The sequence below is a fragment of the Aspergillus pseudoviridinutans genome, assembly GCF_018340605.1.
Source record: "Aspergillus pseudoviridinutans IFM 55266 DNA, scaffold_3, whole genome shotgun sequence".
Lineage (NCBI taxonomy): Eukaryota > Fungi > Ascomycota > Eurotiomycetes > Eurotiales > Aspergillaceae > Aspergillus > Aspergillus pseudoviridinutans.
Window position 1 is genome coordinate 2,902,705 of NW_025091283.1, and position 19,025 is coordinate 2,921,729.

Here is a 19,025-nt window from a genome sequence, read left to right on the forward strand (position 1 = left end):
GCGCACATGCGTTTAATTGATTGCTGCATAACGTTGAACGTCCTCAACATCTCCATAGTTGATACTACCAAATGTCGTTAGATTGCATCCATGTTCTCAGATCCAGAATAGATCCTTCGTCAAAATTAAGTTGACTCAGTATATATAGCGGAAACTGCGGGGAAATACGAATTAGCCAGCTCATAGTGATTTTTCATAACCAAGGATGAAAAACATACTTGAGATTCTCTCGATCCGTCAAATCCAAAAACGCAGTAGAATCCAGATCTCGGCCCTCAAGGCCACCCTGCATCTGCGACTGGATGCGATCCCGCTTCTTGTTCTCCCACCGGAGGAGAAGGCCAAGGACGGAAATAAGAACGGCCTCGATCAGATGCGAGACGATCATGGACCAGATGCCGAGGGGGTAAGTTGGTCTGCGACAAAGTCAGGGGGCAATTCGAGCGAGAAATGATCAATTATGACGGTGAAAGAATAGGGAAAAAAGGGAAGACAACGTACTTCTGACTCGTCTTGTAGAAAAATGGACCCGCAATGTTCCCAGTACAGTAGCCCAGAAAGAGGACTGCGTTCGTAACGACCTTCTTTGTATGTCCTGCATCATCGGATTAGACCGTCACAGCTCCGAGGAAGATCAGAGTTAGAATGGGACAGTACCTGCAGTATTCGCGATCTGCATGCTCAGGATCAAGACAAAGGCTGCGTTGTACGGACCCGTGAGATAGTAGCATATCAACCGGCCGACTTTCTGGTCTAGCGGGACGAAGCGCAGGCCAAAGGCGCCGGCGATATTGGGGAGCAGGAATAACAGGATGAAGACGCAGCGGCGGTTCTCGAAGCGGTCGTTGAGGTAGACGCAGAGAAGGATGGAGAGCGCGATGAGGACGCCGTAGGGAATCTATATTAGAACAGTGTTATTAAATCTCGGTGAATGTGGGCTGAAATCGGACAAACCATACCTGCATCAGGGTAGTGACCAGGGTTGAAAATCCAAAGCCCTGGATGATCAACGTGCCGAAGTTTGAGATACCGCCGTTGGGGATGTTGCCTGTGCAAATTAGCTGCTAGCCAGAGTGACGAGAGGATAATACTCACAGACACAGCCTAGCACGAAGAAAATATACAGTTTGTAGTCCTTGAATGCCTCTAGAACCTGGTACGGCTTGAGATGCTTGTTCTCAACTCCTGTCTGATTCTCTCTCAACCGTTCAACGGCAACTCGTCGTTCCCTGGGGGTAAGACCCGGTGCAGAGACGGGCGAATCCGGAAGGAATATGAACATGACGATGCCCCAGGCAGAGCAAAGGGCACCGCTGCACCTCAGTTAGCAAGTTACCACGGTGCTAAATTCTAGTACCTTGGACTTACATGACGAGGAATTCGTATTTCCAAGATGGAAGCGCACCCTTGAGATGTCCAATCCCATAACCCAACAGGCCACCAAGTGCAATACCAAAACCATTCGCGGTATACCACAGGCCAATTCGGACAGGCTGCTCTTTTCTGGTGTAAAACATGCTGGTAATCAACATAAAACCAGGGTCGGCGCAGGCTTCTGCCGCGCCTCCTAACGCTCGAAGAACAGCTAGCGTGGTGAAGTTATGGCATGCTGCCTGGATCATGAGGAAGACTCCCCTAATATGCATTAGTATAATGCTTTTGGAAAGAAAGAAAGGAGAGGGTCTGCCCGCCGTCTAGGTTTACGTACCACATGAAGATATTGGCGCCCAGGTACTTTCCTGTCACGGATGAAAAAGGTTACAATTCTATCATCCGACATCTCTGTATGGAACACGTACCGATTGGCAGACGCTGCAGGAGAAAGTTGGTAGGAAAAGCCCAGGCTAGGAAACCAAAGTAGAATATACTGCTGAGCCAGTTATACTGCGTTCCATGGAGCTTGAGGTCATCCACGATTCCGAAGATAGCTGCATAGCTCAGTGTTGTCTGATATCCAAATTAAACATCAGTCTAGTCAAGTTGAGATTACTTTCAAACCAACATACCTTATCGATGTAGAAAAATGCATAGCAGACGGCAAGGTACGGAAGGATCATCAAGTCGATCTTCCACAGCACTCTTCTCGCCTCGGCTGGATCTACCTCTTCATGAAGCTCGTCTGGGTCGTTGAACAGAGCCATGGCAGTGTCGCCATCTATTTGCTTCGCCGTCTTCCATCCTGGTTCAAGCTGAGTATTCTCGCTGTGTATAATGGTAGGCGTCTCTGCAGCATGGGCTTTGGAGCCATGCTGTGGCTCGGTAGATGTGTCGCCCATATTGCCTTGTGGTTGCTTCTTCCTTGCAAGTCAGCGGTGATATCGATGAGCAGCTCAAAATACAGGCGTCTCAGAGCCTATTTCTCGATGAAGCTGGGTCCAGTTGGTATTTGAATAGCAGCCGTTTGATAGACCCCAAAAGCCAAAGGAGAGCTCATTGCCCAGATTCTCATATCATGCCATAGGAGGCGTTGGAAATCGCCCCAAGCATAAATTCCATATAAGGAAGTATCAACGCTGGAGCATCTCCACCCCACCCCGAACGAGCCAAAGATTCTACCATACCCCAGGTTGGAGCTCACAAGCTTCGGCCTTGCTTCCGGCGCATTTTGCGGGGTTGAAAGCTACAAACCAGTAGTACGACGTGGGGGTCGACATCGTCATGCAGCGGTGTTGGCCATTGCGATTCAGTGATCTTCGGGGGGAAATGCCAGCACAAAGGACTCCTTGGTTCGCCGGTTCATTGGTCAATGTTAAGGTTCGCGGTGATGGGCAAGGTGACATTCCCGATGCGGAGTAATCGAGCAGTCGGGGTAACGCCGAGAGTAAGGCGTGTCATCCTCGTCTGGGAGATGATAGGTGGAAATCGTCGAAATTCGTGGCGACTCTTCCATTCAGGTTCGGCTGATTTTGATACGAGTGTCAGTAATAATAATACGAGGTCGATGATTTTGGAATTGCCGAGATAATGGAAGGCACGAAGCTTATGGGGATGTGGAGAAAAACGATCAGCAGCGGGAGGCGAGGATGGCCTGGGGCCCCGAAGTACCACCAGCGTGGGGGTTAGGAATGGAAGATTGTGATATTGATACATAGATAGCAGAAGTGGGAGAGGATGCGCTCCGTACTTTATACACCGGCCAAAATGCTTCTATGCCCTGGTAGTTCAGATTCATATGTACAAAAGATATTGTAGGAAAGTCAATCGATCACAGGAGAGATTGAGAGGAGAGGTGCATAGTTGGTATCAGAAACAAAATGAAATGGAAGAGGATCAATGGAATAACCGGCCGGTAAAGCTAAGACAAGGTTCGGGTCTATCCAGCATTCTCCTCCCGGATATTATGCTGCCCAACAATGGCGAGGAAGACTTGGTCCAACGTAGTTTGGCTGACAGAGTAATACTGGACGCCTAGAACAGCCTTGCTCTGCTCCAGCTTCGAGAATATCGTGCTGACGATGCTGTTGTTGGCAGCTCTTGGGCCCCCTTCAACCATAGGCCATGATTGATATCTGAGTTCGCGTCCGAGCTCTTCTTCCTCGGCGACAGGACTCTCGGCATATTCAGTGATATCTGTCTTTGAAGATGAAGACGCCGCTGTTGCAGGGATACTGAACCGTACCTGCCCATGATAGGTCTTCTGCTCTATCGCGGCACCAGGGAAGTTCTCTCGCACCCAATCGCGGATACGTCCCATAGAGTCGTCCGTCGTGTGCGGTGCCTGTGAATGGACTAGATGGACATGATATTTGTTGCCGTACTTCTTCCGCAGGTAATCAGTTGTCCCCAGTGCCAGCATACGCTTGGCCATAATTCCTGCCCGGGTTGCCAGTGCATCTGCTTCCTCCATGGAGTGGGTCGTCAGCACAATGGAGCGTCCAGGGACTACAGACGCCAGTGTCTTCCACATGACACGCTTTGAGGCTGCATCCATTGAGGAGCTAGGCTCATCCAGCAGGAGGACTAGAGGGTTGCCCATCAAGGCAATACCGAGAGAAAGCTTGCGCTTATTACCTCCTGATAGTTTTGTTGCCATGCGGTGCTGGAAGGGAGTAAGCCCCACAGCACGCATCACTTCTGTGACGTTGTGCTTCACATCGGCCACACCACGGATGCGAGCATAGAACTCCAGGTGCTCAATGACGGTCATTTGATCCATTGCATCAAACTGCGGACAGACCCCAAGGTGGGAGCGCGCTGCTGCACGATTCTTCAAAACCGAAATATCGTTCACAAAAATATTTCCTCCATTGTCGGAAGGTACCATATCACCGCGGATGACAGAGATTACGGTGGTTTTTCCTGCTCCATTTGGCCCCAAGAGAGCAAAAACTTGAGATTTTGGCACCCCGAATGTCACGTCATCCACTGCGACAGACTTCTTGAACTTCTTCGTGAGGTGCAGAACTCGTAATCCGTCCGTTGAGTTTTCCACTCGTGCTAATTCAGCGGCAACATCCCCATCGACAGTGTTCTTCTCTTCCACGTGGTTCTGCTTGACTTTTCTCCTCATCATGGAAAACACAGGCCCTCCATCAATCCAAAGAAGCAATCCAAACAGGACAAAGGACTGACATATCAGATAGAGGATTGGGCCTCCGTAGAGAGTGATCTCACCCGGGTACGAGGCGATTTCTCGTCCTCGACATAGGATGGAGAACGTATTCAGCGAAGTGAACATTGCTCGAAGAAGATTCCCCGAAGGCGCAATGAGACCAATGGTAAAATGCGTTATCTCAAGGTACCCATCGACTTTCAGGGTAGGTGCGTATGTCAATACTGACATGTAGGCGATGAAGTAAATCAAGAACAAGACGCACTGTCCGCCAGCTGCAATTGCGAAAGCTGCGAGCTGAGACTTCGAGAAGAGAGATACCACATATGATAGTATCGTTGCGCACAACCCGTAGAGAAAGAAAACGACGAAGAGATATTCGGCATGGTACCATATATCTGACACAGCCCTGAAGATGATTATTGCAAGGACGCTGGATGCGACGACAATGCAGAAGTCAAATGCCAGGTATGCTAGCCAAAGCGAGGCGCCTCTCACCCCGTTACTGAAATGCAGCGCTCGGACATTCTTCAGACGCTCAACGGTGGGGTAGAGAGCAAACAAAGCAGGGTATACCGACATAGCAAGACCAAAGTAGACGATCAGCTGCAGTGCCTTCCCAGAATCCGACTGCCATGGGATGTCGAAATACTGGAAGCGGAAAGAGATGGGCACGTTGGTCAAAAAGTTATCCATCGCATTCTGAGTGACAGCGGATAGCGGGAAGTGACCGTTGTCTCCCTTCCACGCGAATGTAGGCGCAGAATATGTGTCTCCCAGGTAGAAACCGCCAGGCGTTATGTTGGCATAGTTTTGAGATATATAATCTTCGAATTCCGTGAGACTGTTCACCAGGTGAAATCGAGACTCGAGGTTCAAAGACGCATTCTGAGCCGATTCTATTGATCCAGATAGGGAGCCAATGAAGCTCTCAAGAGCGGTGGTAGACACCTTGTCTCGAGGCCCAATCACAAATTTGACGTTGTCCAGAGACGCCAGTGACTCGAAGCCAGATGCATGATATGTGCTATCACCTGAACAACCAGCCTTTGTAGTACCCTTCAGGAAAAGAGTAACAAGTCCGGCCGCAACGACTGGGATGAGCAAAGCCGCCGAGTATGGGATAGGGTTGCGGCGCAATATTGTGCCCCTCTTGCGAAACAAATACCACGACTGAAGGAACATGCCAATGCGTTTTCCGGTCAAGAGCTGAAGCCCTTCACTGCCACCTCTTCCAGGATTCTTTTCAGTGTAAGTTGTTTCCTTCGGTGCGATGTGAGGCTCTTCTCGTGGTCTCTCCGAGTCCAACTCTTCTGCAACTTTGAGAAAGACATCCTCTATCGTCGGCCCGCTGACGCGATATCCCGTGACACCTTCTTCTTCTAACATTGACATCAGACGAGAAGCTTCTGCGGAATCCTTCGCGTAGTAGACTGTATCGTCAAAATGGACCTCTTTTGCGATACTGTCGAACTGTGGACCAGATACGTTCTCTGAGCCAGGAATGTTGAGCACATGAATTCGATAACCTGAACCCAGTCTATCCTTTAGCTCAACGCTCGAGCCCTGCGCCTTGAGCGAACCCCTGGATAAGATTGTGATGTGATCGGCGAGAAGGTCTGCCTCATCCAGAAAATGAGTAGTCAAAAGGATTGTCCGCGATCCTCTTTCTGCAAGAAGGATGTCCCATATTTTGGCGCGTGCAATTGGATCAATTCCAGATGAAACCTCATCAACAGCGCAAATCGACGAGCCGCCGGTAAGCATCATGGCCAATTGAACTTTACGTTTCTGACCCCCCGAGAGCGTCTTCGAGCGCGAGTTTACCTTCTGAGCCAGGTCACAGTCATTTAACAATTTCAGAAGCTGCTCATTACTGTCCACTTCTCCGGTACTCTTCAGCCTGTTAAATATCTTGATATGTTCTTTCACAGTAAGCGTATCCCAGAGAACGTTCTTCTGCGGGCAGAGACCAAACCGTCCGCCGGAGTCGCCGTAGTCTACATTGATACTTCCGGAGGTGATTGTCGTCAAACCTGAGATGGCATCCAGTGTCGTAGATTTGCCCGAGCCGTTTGCACCGAGGAGGACCACAATTTCTCCTTTCCTAACGTCCATGGACAGGTCGTTCACGGCCAGCACACTCTGTCGGCTGCTTCCAAACCACAGAGCAACCTTTCGGTAGAACCAACTTGGCCGATATTCCTTGGTAAATCCATTTAAACGCACAGCGGTCGAGCCGTCGGAGTTCACTGTCCTTCGACTCTTGGACTTGGTGCCATAAAGAACTCGCTCGACTAGGGCGGCCAGCAGGGGATAGACGATGATTTGAACAATCAGTAGAATCCAGAGGGCTATACCAGGGACTGTCCACGGATTCATTGGAGCTGCGCGCACGAGGTCCGTAGCGAGACCCTGCCTCTCCCATCGAGCCATGAGAACAAAGAAGTAAACAAAGTTCATTGGTGGGAATAGAAGGCTGAGAATGATAACAGCACCGTTTGTCGAAGCAGGCGCCAGCTGCGCGATTACTCCCAAAATCAAACAAACGATAACGACAGTGATACCGCTGAGCTGAGCCTTCCTGAAAAAAGAGGCGCCGAATACGGAGAAGGAGGACAATGCGAGACCGGCCAGAACATTGTAGATTATCACGATTCCAGCCGACGTCTTGCCGTACACTCCAAATTTCAGGATTGCACCTGAGATAATCCATGCAGGGCAGTACACGATATCCAGAGCTAGGTGTGCTGCAATGGACCGAGCAGCTTGCGATTGCCAGTTGGAGGCGTTGGGCATCATGCAATCAATCAGCTGGCTCATGCCGAGCTCCCGTTCCATCGCTATAAGCCCAGTAAGCTGGTACGTGACGCCCACAATTTCAATGAAGATAGCCACGGCAATGATGTCAATAATGGCGCCCATGTAGCGGGTTCGGATTTGTTCCTGTTGTTCTTTTTGGGTAAGGGACGTGAACGGGTATTCCTCAACCTATACCAGGATTAGTCGAGCAGGCACAAGCACCATGTTCATTAAGCGTACGTGACTCGGTAGTGCGTTACCGTTGTTGGTCGAGTTGACCTGCGCTATCGCCCAGTCAATCGAATGCTGGAACGGAAGGAGGTAGGTCTCCTGATCATTGTCGTTTCGGTTGACTTTGATCCCAACACCTAGCGAACCATCCGTACGAATAGAGTAATTCCAGTATCTGTTTGGTCCTTCAGTGGGAGAAGAGTAAAAGATAGCCGCAGCTATGCATGATGACACTCCACGAAGCGACGTTCGACACAACTCTCGTAGCTCATCCTCCGACGAAAGAATATGCACTTGTTTTGCGCTGGCCCTTGCGGGATCCGCAACTTGGTTGATGACTTGCTCAACATTGCCGCCAGTCAGGCCATTGTGGACGAATACCACCTTGTCTCTATTCCCTGAGACGGCACCTAGCGCAGCTCCTAGCGAACGGAGGGGAGTGGGACTACCGACGCCATACTCTGATGGAGGGATGAAAAGGTTCTTTGCGAAGGATCTACTTCGATTAGTGACGGCCATTCATCTAAACAACGGGCAACACAGGGTAATATACATGAAAGCAACGAAAATCACTGGCAAGACCAGAGCCCTGAGGGTGGTTGTGACTGATGGGCGCACAAAGACGATGAGTAGATTCTTAACTGTCAGCGTCCAAATCTGCCTAAAGAAGAGATTCAACATGGTCGCCTGCGGTTCGATAAACAGCGATATCAACCGACCCCGGAGCTCATCCTTGATCTCATAAGAAGCAAGAGTGAGCGTTAAGTTCGAAATTGATGAGCCCCGAAGTCATCGCGACTATTATTGGAACGTCTTGCGATTAGCGCAAGACGACCAGGCTGATGCTGTCTAAGCGACCTCGGCGCAAGAAGCTGGGACCGGTGTCTCTTGGATCTCCTGGCATGGCAATCTATGTGTACAGCACAGCCCACTGGCTAGGCACCTGCGATCGGTTCACGGAACAGCTGTCATTGGACTGGACGCCAATGGGTATACCCATATGAGATCGTGCCGACCAAGACAGATTGGGTTGGCGCCCAGAAACCGTCTGAGGGGAATTCCCCGTTTCAACATTCAGCCACCTTGTAAGCGAAGTCACGACTGCCGGAATTTTCGTATGACTCGAAATACTTACTACTGTCTGGTGTCGTCATGCGACATAGCACTAGTCACTATGGATCTTTTGTCTACATCGCCGCAATTGCAAGATCCGTTGCGTCTGTCCACTCATCCAGGTAGCATCATGTTTCATAATAAGGTAGGCTTGTACGATTTGTGGATTTCCAGAGACATTGCTGAGGTCCAAGCCTCACGCGCATTTCCTTTCGACCGGACAAACTGAAGGGGGGAATAGAGTACCGATCACCGAGCATGATACCTCGTTTATTATAGGTGTATGTGGGATTATCCAGAGGTCGATGTACTTCCCAGAAGACAGTTCTCACTGCCAAAGCAGTAGAAGCTGACTGAAAATAGTCTCTATTCCAGTCTCAATGTGTGCGCCCACAAATGTCGATTCCCGAATATCCATGTGCCAGTATAGTAGTATAATACATTTCGCCAAATTCATAATACAGACAGAATAGAAATTGCTGCATTTCACCGTCTCTGTCTCCGTGCACCGGCTGAACGCTGACCAGTAAGAACCGACTTCTGCCGCAGGTAGTTCGACACAATGTTCTCGACGCTTCCCATATCGTGCCTTGGCTTCCTGTAAATTCGAGAGAGGAAAATATTAGCTTCACTGCACAGGAGGAACCTTTTTCCCGGCGGTGCCCATCATTGGATGGTGATACATACCTCATGTAGTACAATCTTGCTCTTCTCTTCCTCTTCTCCGTCCTCTGTACAATTTCCACACTCTCGACGTTTGGACTGAAAACCTTCACGGCCATCTCCACGCCAACCCTCGTGAGCTCATTTCGGAGGAGAAAAGAAGTATCAATGCCCCGCAAACGGATGCTGAGACACACACCCGAGAATGGGTCTCCGTTTTTGAACGTCACACGGAGAATGTCGCCCACTTTCACGCTTCGGGGGTTTCGGCGGTAGTCAAACAGAGCCCTACGCTCACCAGTGGGGTCAAGAGCGGCTAGTTGAGACTCTGTCAATGCTGCGACGGGGTCTTTGCAATTTGCACGAGTTGTCGGGGGTGGTGGGTAGACTTTGAGCTTCTTGCGTCCTGTTCTTGGATATTAGCCAAAGCAAAATCGGCGAAAAGCTGGAGAATTGGCTCAATTACCAGCATTTGGTTGCAACCGAGTAGGTATTTGTGAAAGAAACGACTTTGGGAGTTTGGAAGGAAGAGGTGCAGGCTCTGGCTTCGGGGAATATGCGGTGCTGATGGACCGGCTGAACTGGGGTCGCAGCAATCCGTCTGCCTTCATAAAGGACCTCGAGCAGCCCAGCTGCCGCAATATGGGAGAAAAGGTCGCCATCAGTGTAGAAGTTGAGCGTGATGGTCAGCTCCGTGGTTGTGATAGAATCTTGTAAAGACCGCAATTCTCGCTGGCGGAGGTTGATCCGGTCCGGCAGAATTTCCGCCAAGCCTCAAATTGCCTGTTCGGGTCTCACCAAGAGTTCGATATGCCGGGGAAATTTTGTCCAGAAAATAAACTCAACACAGCTTTCGAATCGATTCTGGATCCTATTTCGGTTATCCAGCACCTTGGTTTCCTATCTCATAAAAGCGTACTATCGTCAATTTCGCTTCCAGAGGAGACATAAAATGGCGCAAAGCGCCGTTGGCAGGCTCTTCCGCTGCCAGACCAGCAGCTATCTGCGTCAATCCATTGGGTCTATTACACAAAGTCGTACATATTCACATAATGGTAAGCACACCTCTAAATCAGCAGCGGACGACCTCGCGTGGCAAAACTCGCTGACATGATTTGCAATTAGCAATTCCCACCTTCCCTTCGACGTCTTCCCCCGAACTAGACCAGGCCCTCAAACGTTTCCGAGAAGAGCTTTTCATACCTTTTGGCTTGAATACTGAGCAAAGGAGGTTAATGTTTCGAAAGAAATATGCGGAGAAACTTGAGCAGCAACCAGTGACGGTAAATATTGGCGACAACGATGAGCCTTACCAACTTCGGCCCATGGATCCGCTGTCCAGACCACCAAAGAAAGAATTCAGGGACGTTGTCTTGCTCATGAAGACCAAGCAAGACTGGCAAAACCTTGCACCTTTTGTTGGCGGGCTACAAACGTCGAAGAGAAGATTGAGCCTCGCGAACTGGGAGTGGACTGTGCGCAAAGCTGGTGAGGCCGACGCACTTGGTGCCATCCTCGAATGCGCGAAGCAGGCGGAACGGACTGGTCTTCGATTGAACGACAACGGAATCGTCCTCCGTATCTTCTTCGAGCTCCACCGGAAAGCTCAAAAGGAGCAGTTCAAGGATCCCGCAGTCTCCAAGGCGCTTAGCATGGCTAAGCAGTTTGCCGCGCTGATGGAAGCTCCGGAGCATTCCCGGAGAAATGTCGAGAACATACAAGAAGATCCCAAACGACAACCATTTGTCATTGGTACTCTCCTTGAGCTTAGCGCTGCTCGTGCTGTGAATGAACTGGGAGGCAAGGATGAGTCCGGCGATGTGCGTGCCTACGCTCAGCGTCTCATGGCGAACTGGGAGGCAGGCAACTTTTTCCGCGAGGTCACGGACTGGGTTACAGTCGATCGCATGCTCCAGGAGAACGTGCCTATCTACAACGGAATTACGCTCGCCCTTCAGGTTGAGGGCGTCGCAAGTGACAAAGCTGTGTCTGGTCCTCTAAAGAGACGCCTGAACCAATTGAGTCTATTGATTGCTAACCATAAGGAAATGGCCCCCGAGAAAGTCCAGCAAAAGCCGTCGCTTGGCTATCGACAAAGCCAGCTTCTGCATTAGCCTTGACCCTGTTCCAACATCATTGGCTTCTTCATGATATGTATATTACCACCTTAGAATTTGTTTCAATATTGTATTCGCCATTCATCCTATCTGTGGAATGGCAGCGCTTGCCACATTGAAATCAAAGGACTAGCGATCCATCTTGAAAACAGGCAGTGGCTCAGTAGCCTATGGGAGGGAAAATGAAGGAAGTAAAAGGGCACACTCGAAATACATGCGCTGTCAATTTCATAACCTGAGATATGGATAGTTTCAAAGAGAAAGCTCCAAGGTGTTGTCCTCTCGTATGCGGCCCCGCGACGAAAGACTGGTTTTACCAGAGACAACAGCGGGGCCAGAAACAGTAATCTATTCGGGAGCAGTCAGTTAACCGAATAAAGCAAGAACAGGGAAAGGGTAAAAAATTGAAAGTATGGCACCCACCTGTCCTTGGAGTGGGTTTTCATCGGACACGCCAGTCAAAAGAAGCTCAACAGAGCTCAAGGGGGCACCAAAGTGGCTCGGTCCCGTGAAGCGTCGGTAATCAAAGACGTTGGTCTGGGAGACAGCACCTGCCACGCCCGCGCCAGTCAGGGCGTACACAACGCGAGCACCTAGGAAGATTTTGAGGTCTGCCAATTGCGCTGGTGTCAAGCGCGCAGCCGGGTCGGCATCAGCCCGATGGGAGACACATAACAGGCGGAGCTTCTCGAGGGAGAGTTCAGCGGTTGGTCCGATACTAGCAGCCTGATTTAGTAGGCCACGAGAAGGCATGACTCCAGCATCTAGTTTGCGCAGCTGGGACCAGCGGGCGATGGACGTTAGGACGCCAGCTTGGGGTTCCATGTGCCTGGCATGATACTCGGACATGGTGCGGGAAGAAGCAACAATGACGGTAGGTGATACTCCAACAGTAGCCAAGGCAAAATCAACGCCCTCGCCAGCAACAGAGTTGAGAGCGATAGAAGAATTCGAAAAAAGTGCACTCATGATCTGGCACAGTGGGTATGAACGTGAGAGAGAATCGATCGAAAGGACCAGATCGTCGGGGTTGAATCGCTGATTCCGAGGCAAGGAGAAGGTCAATCCCGCGATTCCGGCGACAAGGTTCTGGTTGGCGTTAGCAGTGGTTGCAGGGGGAAACTCTGAGACGAGAAAACTAACCTCTGGCTGGAATTCAATGAAATCGCCCACTTGAGACTTCGTCGGCCATACAGTGGTCACAGAGGGCGCAGGAGAGTTGGGGTCCCAGCTGGGAACGTCTAAGCCGGTCAGGTCTTTCTTTTCCTCAACCAACTCATGCCATACGGCTACCTCCAAGTTTTCCTGGACATCCCCTGGCACTTGATTCCAGTCCATGTGCTGGCTTCCAATCTTGGCGACCCAAATGACCTGAGAGAGTTGCTTGTTGTTCTTAGCCACCAGGGACAAGTCCAGGGCACCGGCCTCCGCAATTAAAGCATCTGCCTGCGACTTTTCCAGGTGAGCAGAGAGGACTTGAGGTTCGAGGTTGTGAGGGACAATAATCGTCTTGAAGCCATAGAAGGCACCAGCTGGGTATCATCAAGTCAGCTCGATATGTACTTGGAAGAAGAACCGAAGGGCCCGAACCAAAAATGGCAGCCAGGAGCTCAACCGAGTCTGTCAGACACACAGCAACCGATTTGACGCCAGATTCCCGCAGACAATGGCCGATGACATTGATTTCCTGTGTGACTTGGTCCAAAGAATGCTCGACGGCTTTCTTTCCAAGCACCGTATAGATCTTTCCTCGTTTTCCAGAGACTGCACCACTCTCTGAAACTGCACCACGCACAGCAGCCTTCCAGATATCACGGAGGTCACCTCTTCTTCCAGCCGTCCATTTTGGTGCACCAGGGTCCTTGATATTGAGTCCCGATCTGAGTGGGTATCCGTGCGGAGTCTCTAGGCTTCTATATGCCGCTGATTCTCCGGGTTGACGTACAGGGAAAGCTGTTGATTGACGAGCAAGTAAGAAAGGGTGGATATCGGCGTCTTTCGACGAAACAAAAGAGTATACGGTGAACGCAATCAGAGCGCATGCGATCAAAGTTGTGTAAATGTTCCAGTCAGCTAGAATATCAGAGGCCAAGGCATCCAGTCTCGCCAAGGCTGAGGATTCCGAGGCCATTGTGCGAAGCCCTTGAATTTAGAGGATGATCTATCAAACCGAGAGCTACGAGTTAATTAGAGATTGGTTTCAAGGCGTCGTAGTCCCATTCGGAAGATGGATGAACGAAATGACGTGAGGGGGTTCAGCTGCTTACGGGGTCGTTGTGTATGTGGGGAACGGACCGAGAGCCGCGTCTAGCTACGGAGGTTAGCTTGAAAACTTCGCGGCAGCGGCGTCTGTTGCCTGTGACCACTAAGCGGTCATTCTTGCGACTCTTCTTGAGCGTCGCGTCAAAACAATACTCACACATTTCCGATCAGCACATCTTAACTCGCAAACAGCCGTTGCTATATCGGCAGTGATGGTCCAGGTCGACCATTGAGACGCCTGCACGACCACACGCAAATGTACACACGATACAAGTCCAGCTCGTCGGGTCGATTCAAAGGTAAGTTTTAACGCACAAACTGATCGCTGTTTCTTCAAGGTGAGTCCCTCGTAGTACTCTTGGCGATCATGATTCGTGTTTTCTGATTTCAGCTAGCGGCCTTTCTGTTTCTTTTCTGGCAAATATCAATGGCCTCCCAATCTGCTCCATCTACACCCAGAGCCGTATCGKTGCTCGCCCCTGTCCCCGACGCCTCACGGACGCCTGGAAAATGGCGCCATCCTCGTCTCAATGAAGTTGTAAGGCGACAGAATGCTGGAACATTCGGTGATCGCAATATTCGAAAGCTTATTTGGAATGGGGCTGCCTTGGTTGCAACCTGGGCATTCGGAAACACGGTTAAATCATAGTGAGCGACAGCCCTGTTGGTTCGAGCATAATTGCAATTCGATCTTTCTGACCAAGATTCTGCAGTTCGCTTCGCCTACAGAACTTGGGCCAGTACCCCGCTTATCCAGACCTCGCGCTACACGTCGTGCAGCTCATTCTTGCGTTGAACATCCTGGTTGCATTATACCCTTTGTTCCGACCGAAAGATGACCTCTCCGATATCCCTCTCACTCCTACACAACGTTCTCTCCTCGGGCTTGATCCGTCCGCGACTCCACCGCTTACACCGGGGACTACGTACATTACACCACCGAGGTATCGACTGTCTGCTTCGAGAACCGCGACTCCAGCCAGCAAAGGTGCATCGTCGCCCCTATCCGGAAGTGCCGGTCTTTCAGGGCGTAGACTTTCGTCGGGCGCATCATTTTCGCCATCGACAAGTCCGCTGCTGTACAAAGCCGTTTCGAACGGAGGCAAGGAGAGCGGGCGACGGCCAAGTTTCGGGTCTTCTTCGACATTCAGTCGCAGCTCGCTTTTCGGGGAGTCTAGCATAGGACCTGCGAGTCCTTCGCCCGTGGGGGGCAAGCGCGCGAACCTGGGATTGAGCAACAAATGGTTGTATGAAAGAAGTAGGCGACTCTCTGCTAGTAACGGGAGTCTATAATTTGGGCTGATCGGCGTCGGCGCAGTCACGAATGGAAGGCATCGTGTACATTGAGCTTATTAGATTGAGCGTTAATTTCACAACCTACATAGAGGTTAACAGTACTTGAAGTTGCTTTGTTTCTTCAAAAAAGTATATTATAAACTCCGGTAGCGTGGTCGGCGGATTGGTTTAAGCTCTTGATTGTGGCTCTTTGTTCAAACTCGCATCATGGCCGAGCTCGGTCTCCGTTGGTCCAAGAAGTAACTTCCCGCCGTGACGGGCCCAGCGAACCACAACACCAACATACAATCAGCTTGCCCACATTTGGCACTTCCATTTAGCGATATATATAAGAAGAACCTCAGTGAGAGCGCTTGAATTCCGTATTGATTCTTCTTCCTTTCCTCTGAACACCCTATGAAGTTATAAACTCATCAACCTGCGCCGGTGTCGCTTCACTATGGGAGCCTCGGAGTCGAAGTTGGTCTTCAAGCAGGGAATCTTCCGTCTGTCAGAGGAGAAGGACATTCCTGCTGATGATCCTTACTGGTCCAGAGTTTGTCTCTCTTGTCATAAGACCTGGTCTCTTGTCATCATCACTCGCTAACTGCTTGAGTGTAGTTCTGGGAGCTCCCGGAGTCGACAGAGGATGTATTCAGCTTATTCACCCCCGCAGATATACGACGGACGCGCGATCATGCATTACCTAATTTGGAGACACTATTACTTTCAATAACCTCTCGTCTTACCTTTCTGAAGAATCATCCGTCATTTCCAGATTCCGACCTCGCTCCCGAGAGAGACGTTCTCAACTGTATCCGCATACTCACGCGAATCCTTCCCTTCATCTACGAGGCTGAGCACCTAGAAGAATGGGAGGAGAAATTCTTTTGGGGTCGACGCAAGAAGAATACTAGAGAAGCTCGACTGGAAGCAGAAGTCCTGTTTGATGAAGCGCAGGCTGAAGGGCGCCAGGAGGAGACGTTGCCTCGGGCCAATGACTACGAAGATGTGAAGCCCTTGGCCGAGGAGTTGATTGACAACCTGCTGGATCTTTTATTCTATACAGACTTTACGATCCCAAAGCTCCCAACGGCTAAGGGTAAGGTATCGTACTCGATATGGCAAAGTGGTGTTGGCTGCAATACTTCTATGGGCTCCAACAAAGAGCTCGAAAGCAACCGGTGCGAGATTTTGCGACTATTGCTTACATTGACTGGAAAGGCAATGTACATGCCGCTGAGTAAGATTCTTTGTCTTTGTTATGGGACGCAAAGCTGACGACCCTGCAGGTCTCCTACCTGTTCAAGGTGTTAAGGCCATTACCTACATTGCGACCTGCCCTGACAAGCAAGTCGTCCTCACATTGCTATGCTCATTGCTAAATACTGTATGTACAGTGATCTATGGTTCTGTCTATTGCCTCGTATTGACAACGCTCTCACGCAGTCTATCAAGTACAATCCTGCGTCATGGAGGGTTCCATATGACCATGTGGTCTGGAAAGATTCCAAGCAGATCTTGGTTATATACTGTCTACAATTTCTTCTTGTTCTCCTCCTATATCCTATCCCAGAGGATGGTCGTGGAACACCGCCGAAGAACTATTATCGCCATTACTTTGGTCGGCTGCACCGACCGCAGGACTTTCAATTCCTTGTCGATGGCATGACTAGAATCTTGAACCAACCTGTGGGTCTGCATTCTTTAATCGGCCGTGCTTAGTTCTGATGAAGTGGCAGATGCAAGTCACGAACTCTTACCTTCCAGGCAGCCAGAAATCTATCAAATGGGCTCCGGAAATGCTCATCTTGTTCTGGGAGGCCCTTCAGTGCAACAAGCGATTCAGATCATTTATCATTGACTCGAGTCGCTCCCATGACTTTGCCATTCTCTGTATCTTTTACGCTATCGAGTACAAATCTGACGCATCCAAGCAAGGCGTTGTGAGAATGTGCATCTTTATTTTACAAACAATGAGTGTCGAACCGAATTTTGGAAAAAGTCTCAACATGAAATTTGAGGCTCAGGAGACGTTACCTCAGAACATTCGTATCCCGGGCTTCAGGGGTACCTATGGTGATTACCTGGTTATGGTCTGTCTTTCGCCGAATTCATTATGCGAGACCGTACTAAACGTCTTTTAGTCCATCCATACACTGCTTACCGCAAGCAAAGGCAAGCTGAATGCTGTCTATCCAGCTCTTTTAGCGATCATCAACAACGTGGCTCCTTACTTGGAACATCTTTCGCCAGCCACATGCTCCAGACTTTTGCAGCTCTTCTCCTCGATGTCCGCTCCCAGTTTCCTCCTAGCTAACGAAACGAACCATGCCCTCCTAGCGTCAGTGCTTGAGTCCATAAACTCGATCCTTGAACACCAATTCACCAGTAAGTATCGCTATGGCTTCACTTTTGTAGCGGCTTGGCTCGCTGACTGACTGTCGCAGAAAACCCGTTCCTAGTATATGCCATCTTAAAATACAGGAAACGTTTCGAAGCCGTCCGAGCCTTCACTCTCGAAAGTGGACAGCAAGAAATTGAACGCCAAAATGAAAGGAGAAAAGCTAAAGCTGCATCTCGCGACTCGTCCTCTAGCCCTACGCTGTCGCAGGCTGAAGAGGATCCTCATGTGTCGTCGGGTGCACGTTCGCCCTTGACTCGTATTCCCGAAGAGAATAGCCCTTTCGCTATTGGCGGTGACGAATCGGATGACCAACATGACGGGCAAGACACGCCATCGCAGTCTTCACCCTCCCTGCAGAACTCAAGACGGCCTTCGATCTCATCGACTATCGATGAAAGTGTCCCACTACAGTTACGGGGAATGTCTGAGAAGGCCAGAGGTAAGATGCCTGCTGGGCAGCCATCGTTTTCCCGGCAGAACAGCATCACCAGTCAAAGTAGCATGTCCGCCATTTTCTCCGCGTCCAGCGGTTTTACGCCGACTGTTGCTTGGGTAAGTCTCACTCGATTGTGTGCGTGTAGTTCAAGTCGAATTCTTCTAACAATCCGACTTTTAGCTTGAGTCGTGGCTACCAGAGCTTCCTCTTCACACTATCCTCACTATCATTTCGGCCATTGCTCCTCACATTCCCGATTCGGCTTTCCAGACCGCGTCAAGCCCGGAAGCTCGCACTTTGATTGCGAATCTTCCTTCCTTTGCAGAAGAGCCCACTATCCAAGGGCTTTTATCAGAGCCTCCACCTGTACGGGTACATTCTTTTGAATGGTCAGCCCTGTCTTTGGGTTGGTATGAGACTTTGCTGTGGGGCTTCATCTTCTCTAGCGAGATGGTGGTTGGCACAGCATCTGGAGCTACCCCCGGCACTGTTGGCGTGTGGAACGGAACAGGAATCAAACTCTTCAGGGTTCAGGAGGCGGCCGCGCAAGGTCCAAGTTTGCTCGCTCCCAAAGGCGCAGTCGACGCGGTTGGAAGCAACTTGGTGCAGCGTATCGGGAATTTGAGTCTCAGGCGCAGCAGTACACAAGACTCGCAGAGCGCCTCAAGACCACCATCTGTCCGAGAAGTATAGAGCATTTGGTCCCTTTGTATTTTCTTCTCCCAACCGGCTGGCAGTGTTTGGGATATGTGATGTTATTTTCAGATGCATAGGCTTTCAAAGCTTCTCATTAGGATTATTTGGTGCTTCGACTTGTAGATTGCCGGCCATGTTGGCTGCTGTATAGTTATCAATTGTGGTTAATCCATATATGTTCTACAACTGTTAACCGGTCTCATCTGATGGCGTGAACGAGAACTTAAGCCCAGATAGAGGAAGGAATTTGTCATACATTTTACTTGGCATAAAATCCCTGTGCTTCCGCATCGTACCTGTCTTGGCTGATGAACATGGCTGTGGTGAGGTTGTACTCCACGTGAGACAGGGATTGGCTCCAAGTCCTGTCTCGGCATCAATACTTGGCGTTGGGGGGGGATCGTCTCGATCCATCACATCCCATTCTGAAATATAATCGCATTGTAGTCTCGTAGAGATTGTCCTGTTCTT

At 50.1% G+C, this 19,025-nt stretch overlaps 7 protein-coding genes across 7 annotated transcripts; 3 read left to right on the forward strand and 4 right to left on the reverse strand.

Annotated features, from left to right (window-relative positions):
- Positions 1 to 12: 12 nt before the first annotated feature.
- Asppvi_004732 (putative MFS allantoate transporter) lies at positions 13 to 2,276 on the reverse strand (the record flags this gene model as incomplete). The annotated part of the gene is made up of 10 exons (XM_043300680.1): positions 13 to 64; positions 219 to 416; positions 502 to 595; positions 658 to 898; positions 960 to 1,048; positions 1,096 to 1,313; positions 1,369 to 1,635; positions 1,709 to 1,739; positions 1,800 to 1,947; positions 2,007 to 2,276. 10 exons carry the CDS (start codon positions 2,274 to 2,276, stop codon positions 13 to 15), a joined length of 1,608 nt encoding a protein of 535 aa, XP_043156615.1.
- Positions 2,277 to 3,313: 1,037 nt separating this feature from the next.
- On the reverse strand, positions 3,314 to 8,266 carry Asppvi_004733 (putative ABC transporter; the record flags this gene model as incomplete). The annotated part of the gene is made up of 3 exons (XM_043300681.1): positions 3,314 to 7,543; positions 7,595 to 8,081; positions 8,139 to 8,266. The coding sequence occupies 3 exons, from the start codon at positions 8,264 to 8,266 to the stop codon at positions 3,314 to 3,316; spliced, it is 4,845 nt and encodes a 1,614-aa protein (XP_043156616.1).
- Positions 8,267 to 9,184: 918 nt separating this feature from the next.
- Positions 9,185 to 10,023, reverse strand: Asppvi_004734 (mitochondrial 54S ribosomal protein bL19m; the record flags this gene model as incomplete). The annotated part of the gene is made up of 3 exons (XM_043300682.1): positions 9,185 to 9,296; positions 9,386 to 9,767; positions 9,828 to 10,023. The coding sequence occupies 3 exons, from the start codon at positions 10,021 to 10,023 to the stop codon at positions 9,185 to 9,187; spliced, it is 690 nt and encodes a 229-aa protein (XP_043156617.1).
- Positions 10,024 to 10,313: 290 nt separating this feature from the next.
- On the forward strand, positions 10,314 to 11,475 carry Asppvi_004735 (uncharacterized protein; the record flags this gene model as incomplete). Its single annotated transcript, XM_043300683.1, has 2 exons — positions 10,314 to 10,416; positions 10,487 to 11,475. 2 exons carry the CDS (start codon positions 10,314 to 10,316, stop codon positions 11,473 to 11,475), a joined length of 1,092 nt encoding a protein of 363 aa, XP_043156618.1.
- Positions 11,476 to 11,730: 255 nt separating this feature from the next.
- Asppvi_004736 (uncharacterized protein) lies at positions 11,731 to 13,609 on the reverse strand (the record flags this gene model as incomplete). Its single annotated transcript, XM_043300684.1, has 4 exons — positions 11,731 to 11,826; positions 11,902 to 12,567; positions 12,622 to 13,010; positions 13,069 to 13,609. The coding sequence occupies 4 exons, from the start codon at positions 13,607 to 13,609 to the stop codon at positions 11,731 to 11,733; spliced, it is 1,692 nt and encodes a 563-aa protein (XP_043156619.1).
- Positions 13,610 to 14,167: 558 nt separating this feature from the next.
- Positions 14,168 to 15,033, forward strand: Asppvi_004737 (uncharacterized protein; the record flags this gene model as incomplete). Its single annotated transcript, XM_043300685.1, has 2 exons — positions 14,168 to 14,377; positions 14,470 to 15,033. The coding sequence occupies 2 exons, from the start codon at positions 14,168 to 14,170 to the stop codon at positions 15,031 to 15,033; spliced, it is 774 nt and encodes a 257-aa protein (XP_043156620.1).
- Positions 15,034 to 15,475: 442 nt separating this feature from the next.
- On the forward strand, positions 15,476 to 18,551 carry Asppvi_004738 (Hid1 family protein; the record flags this gene model as incomplete). Its single annotated transcript, XM_043300686.1, has 8 exons — positions 15,476 to 15,571; positions 15,637 to 16,258; positions 16,308 to 16,405; positions 16,465 to 16,707; positions 16,758 to 17,111; positions 17,163 to 17,406; positions 17,466 to 17,974; positions 18,039 to 18,551. The coding sequence occupies 8 exons, from the start codon at positions 15,476 to 15,478 to the stop codon at positions 18,549 to 18,551; spliced, it is 2,679 nt and encodes an 892-aa protein (XP_043156621.1).
- Positions 18,552 to 19,025: the final 474 nt, after the last annotated feature.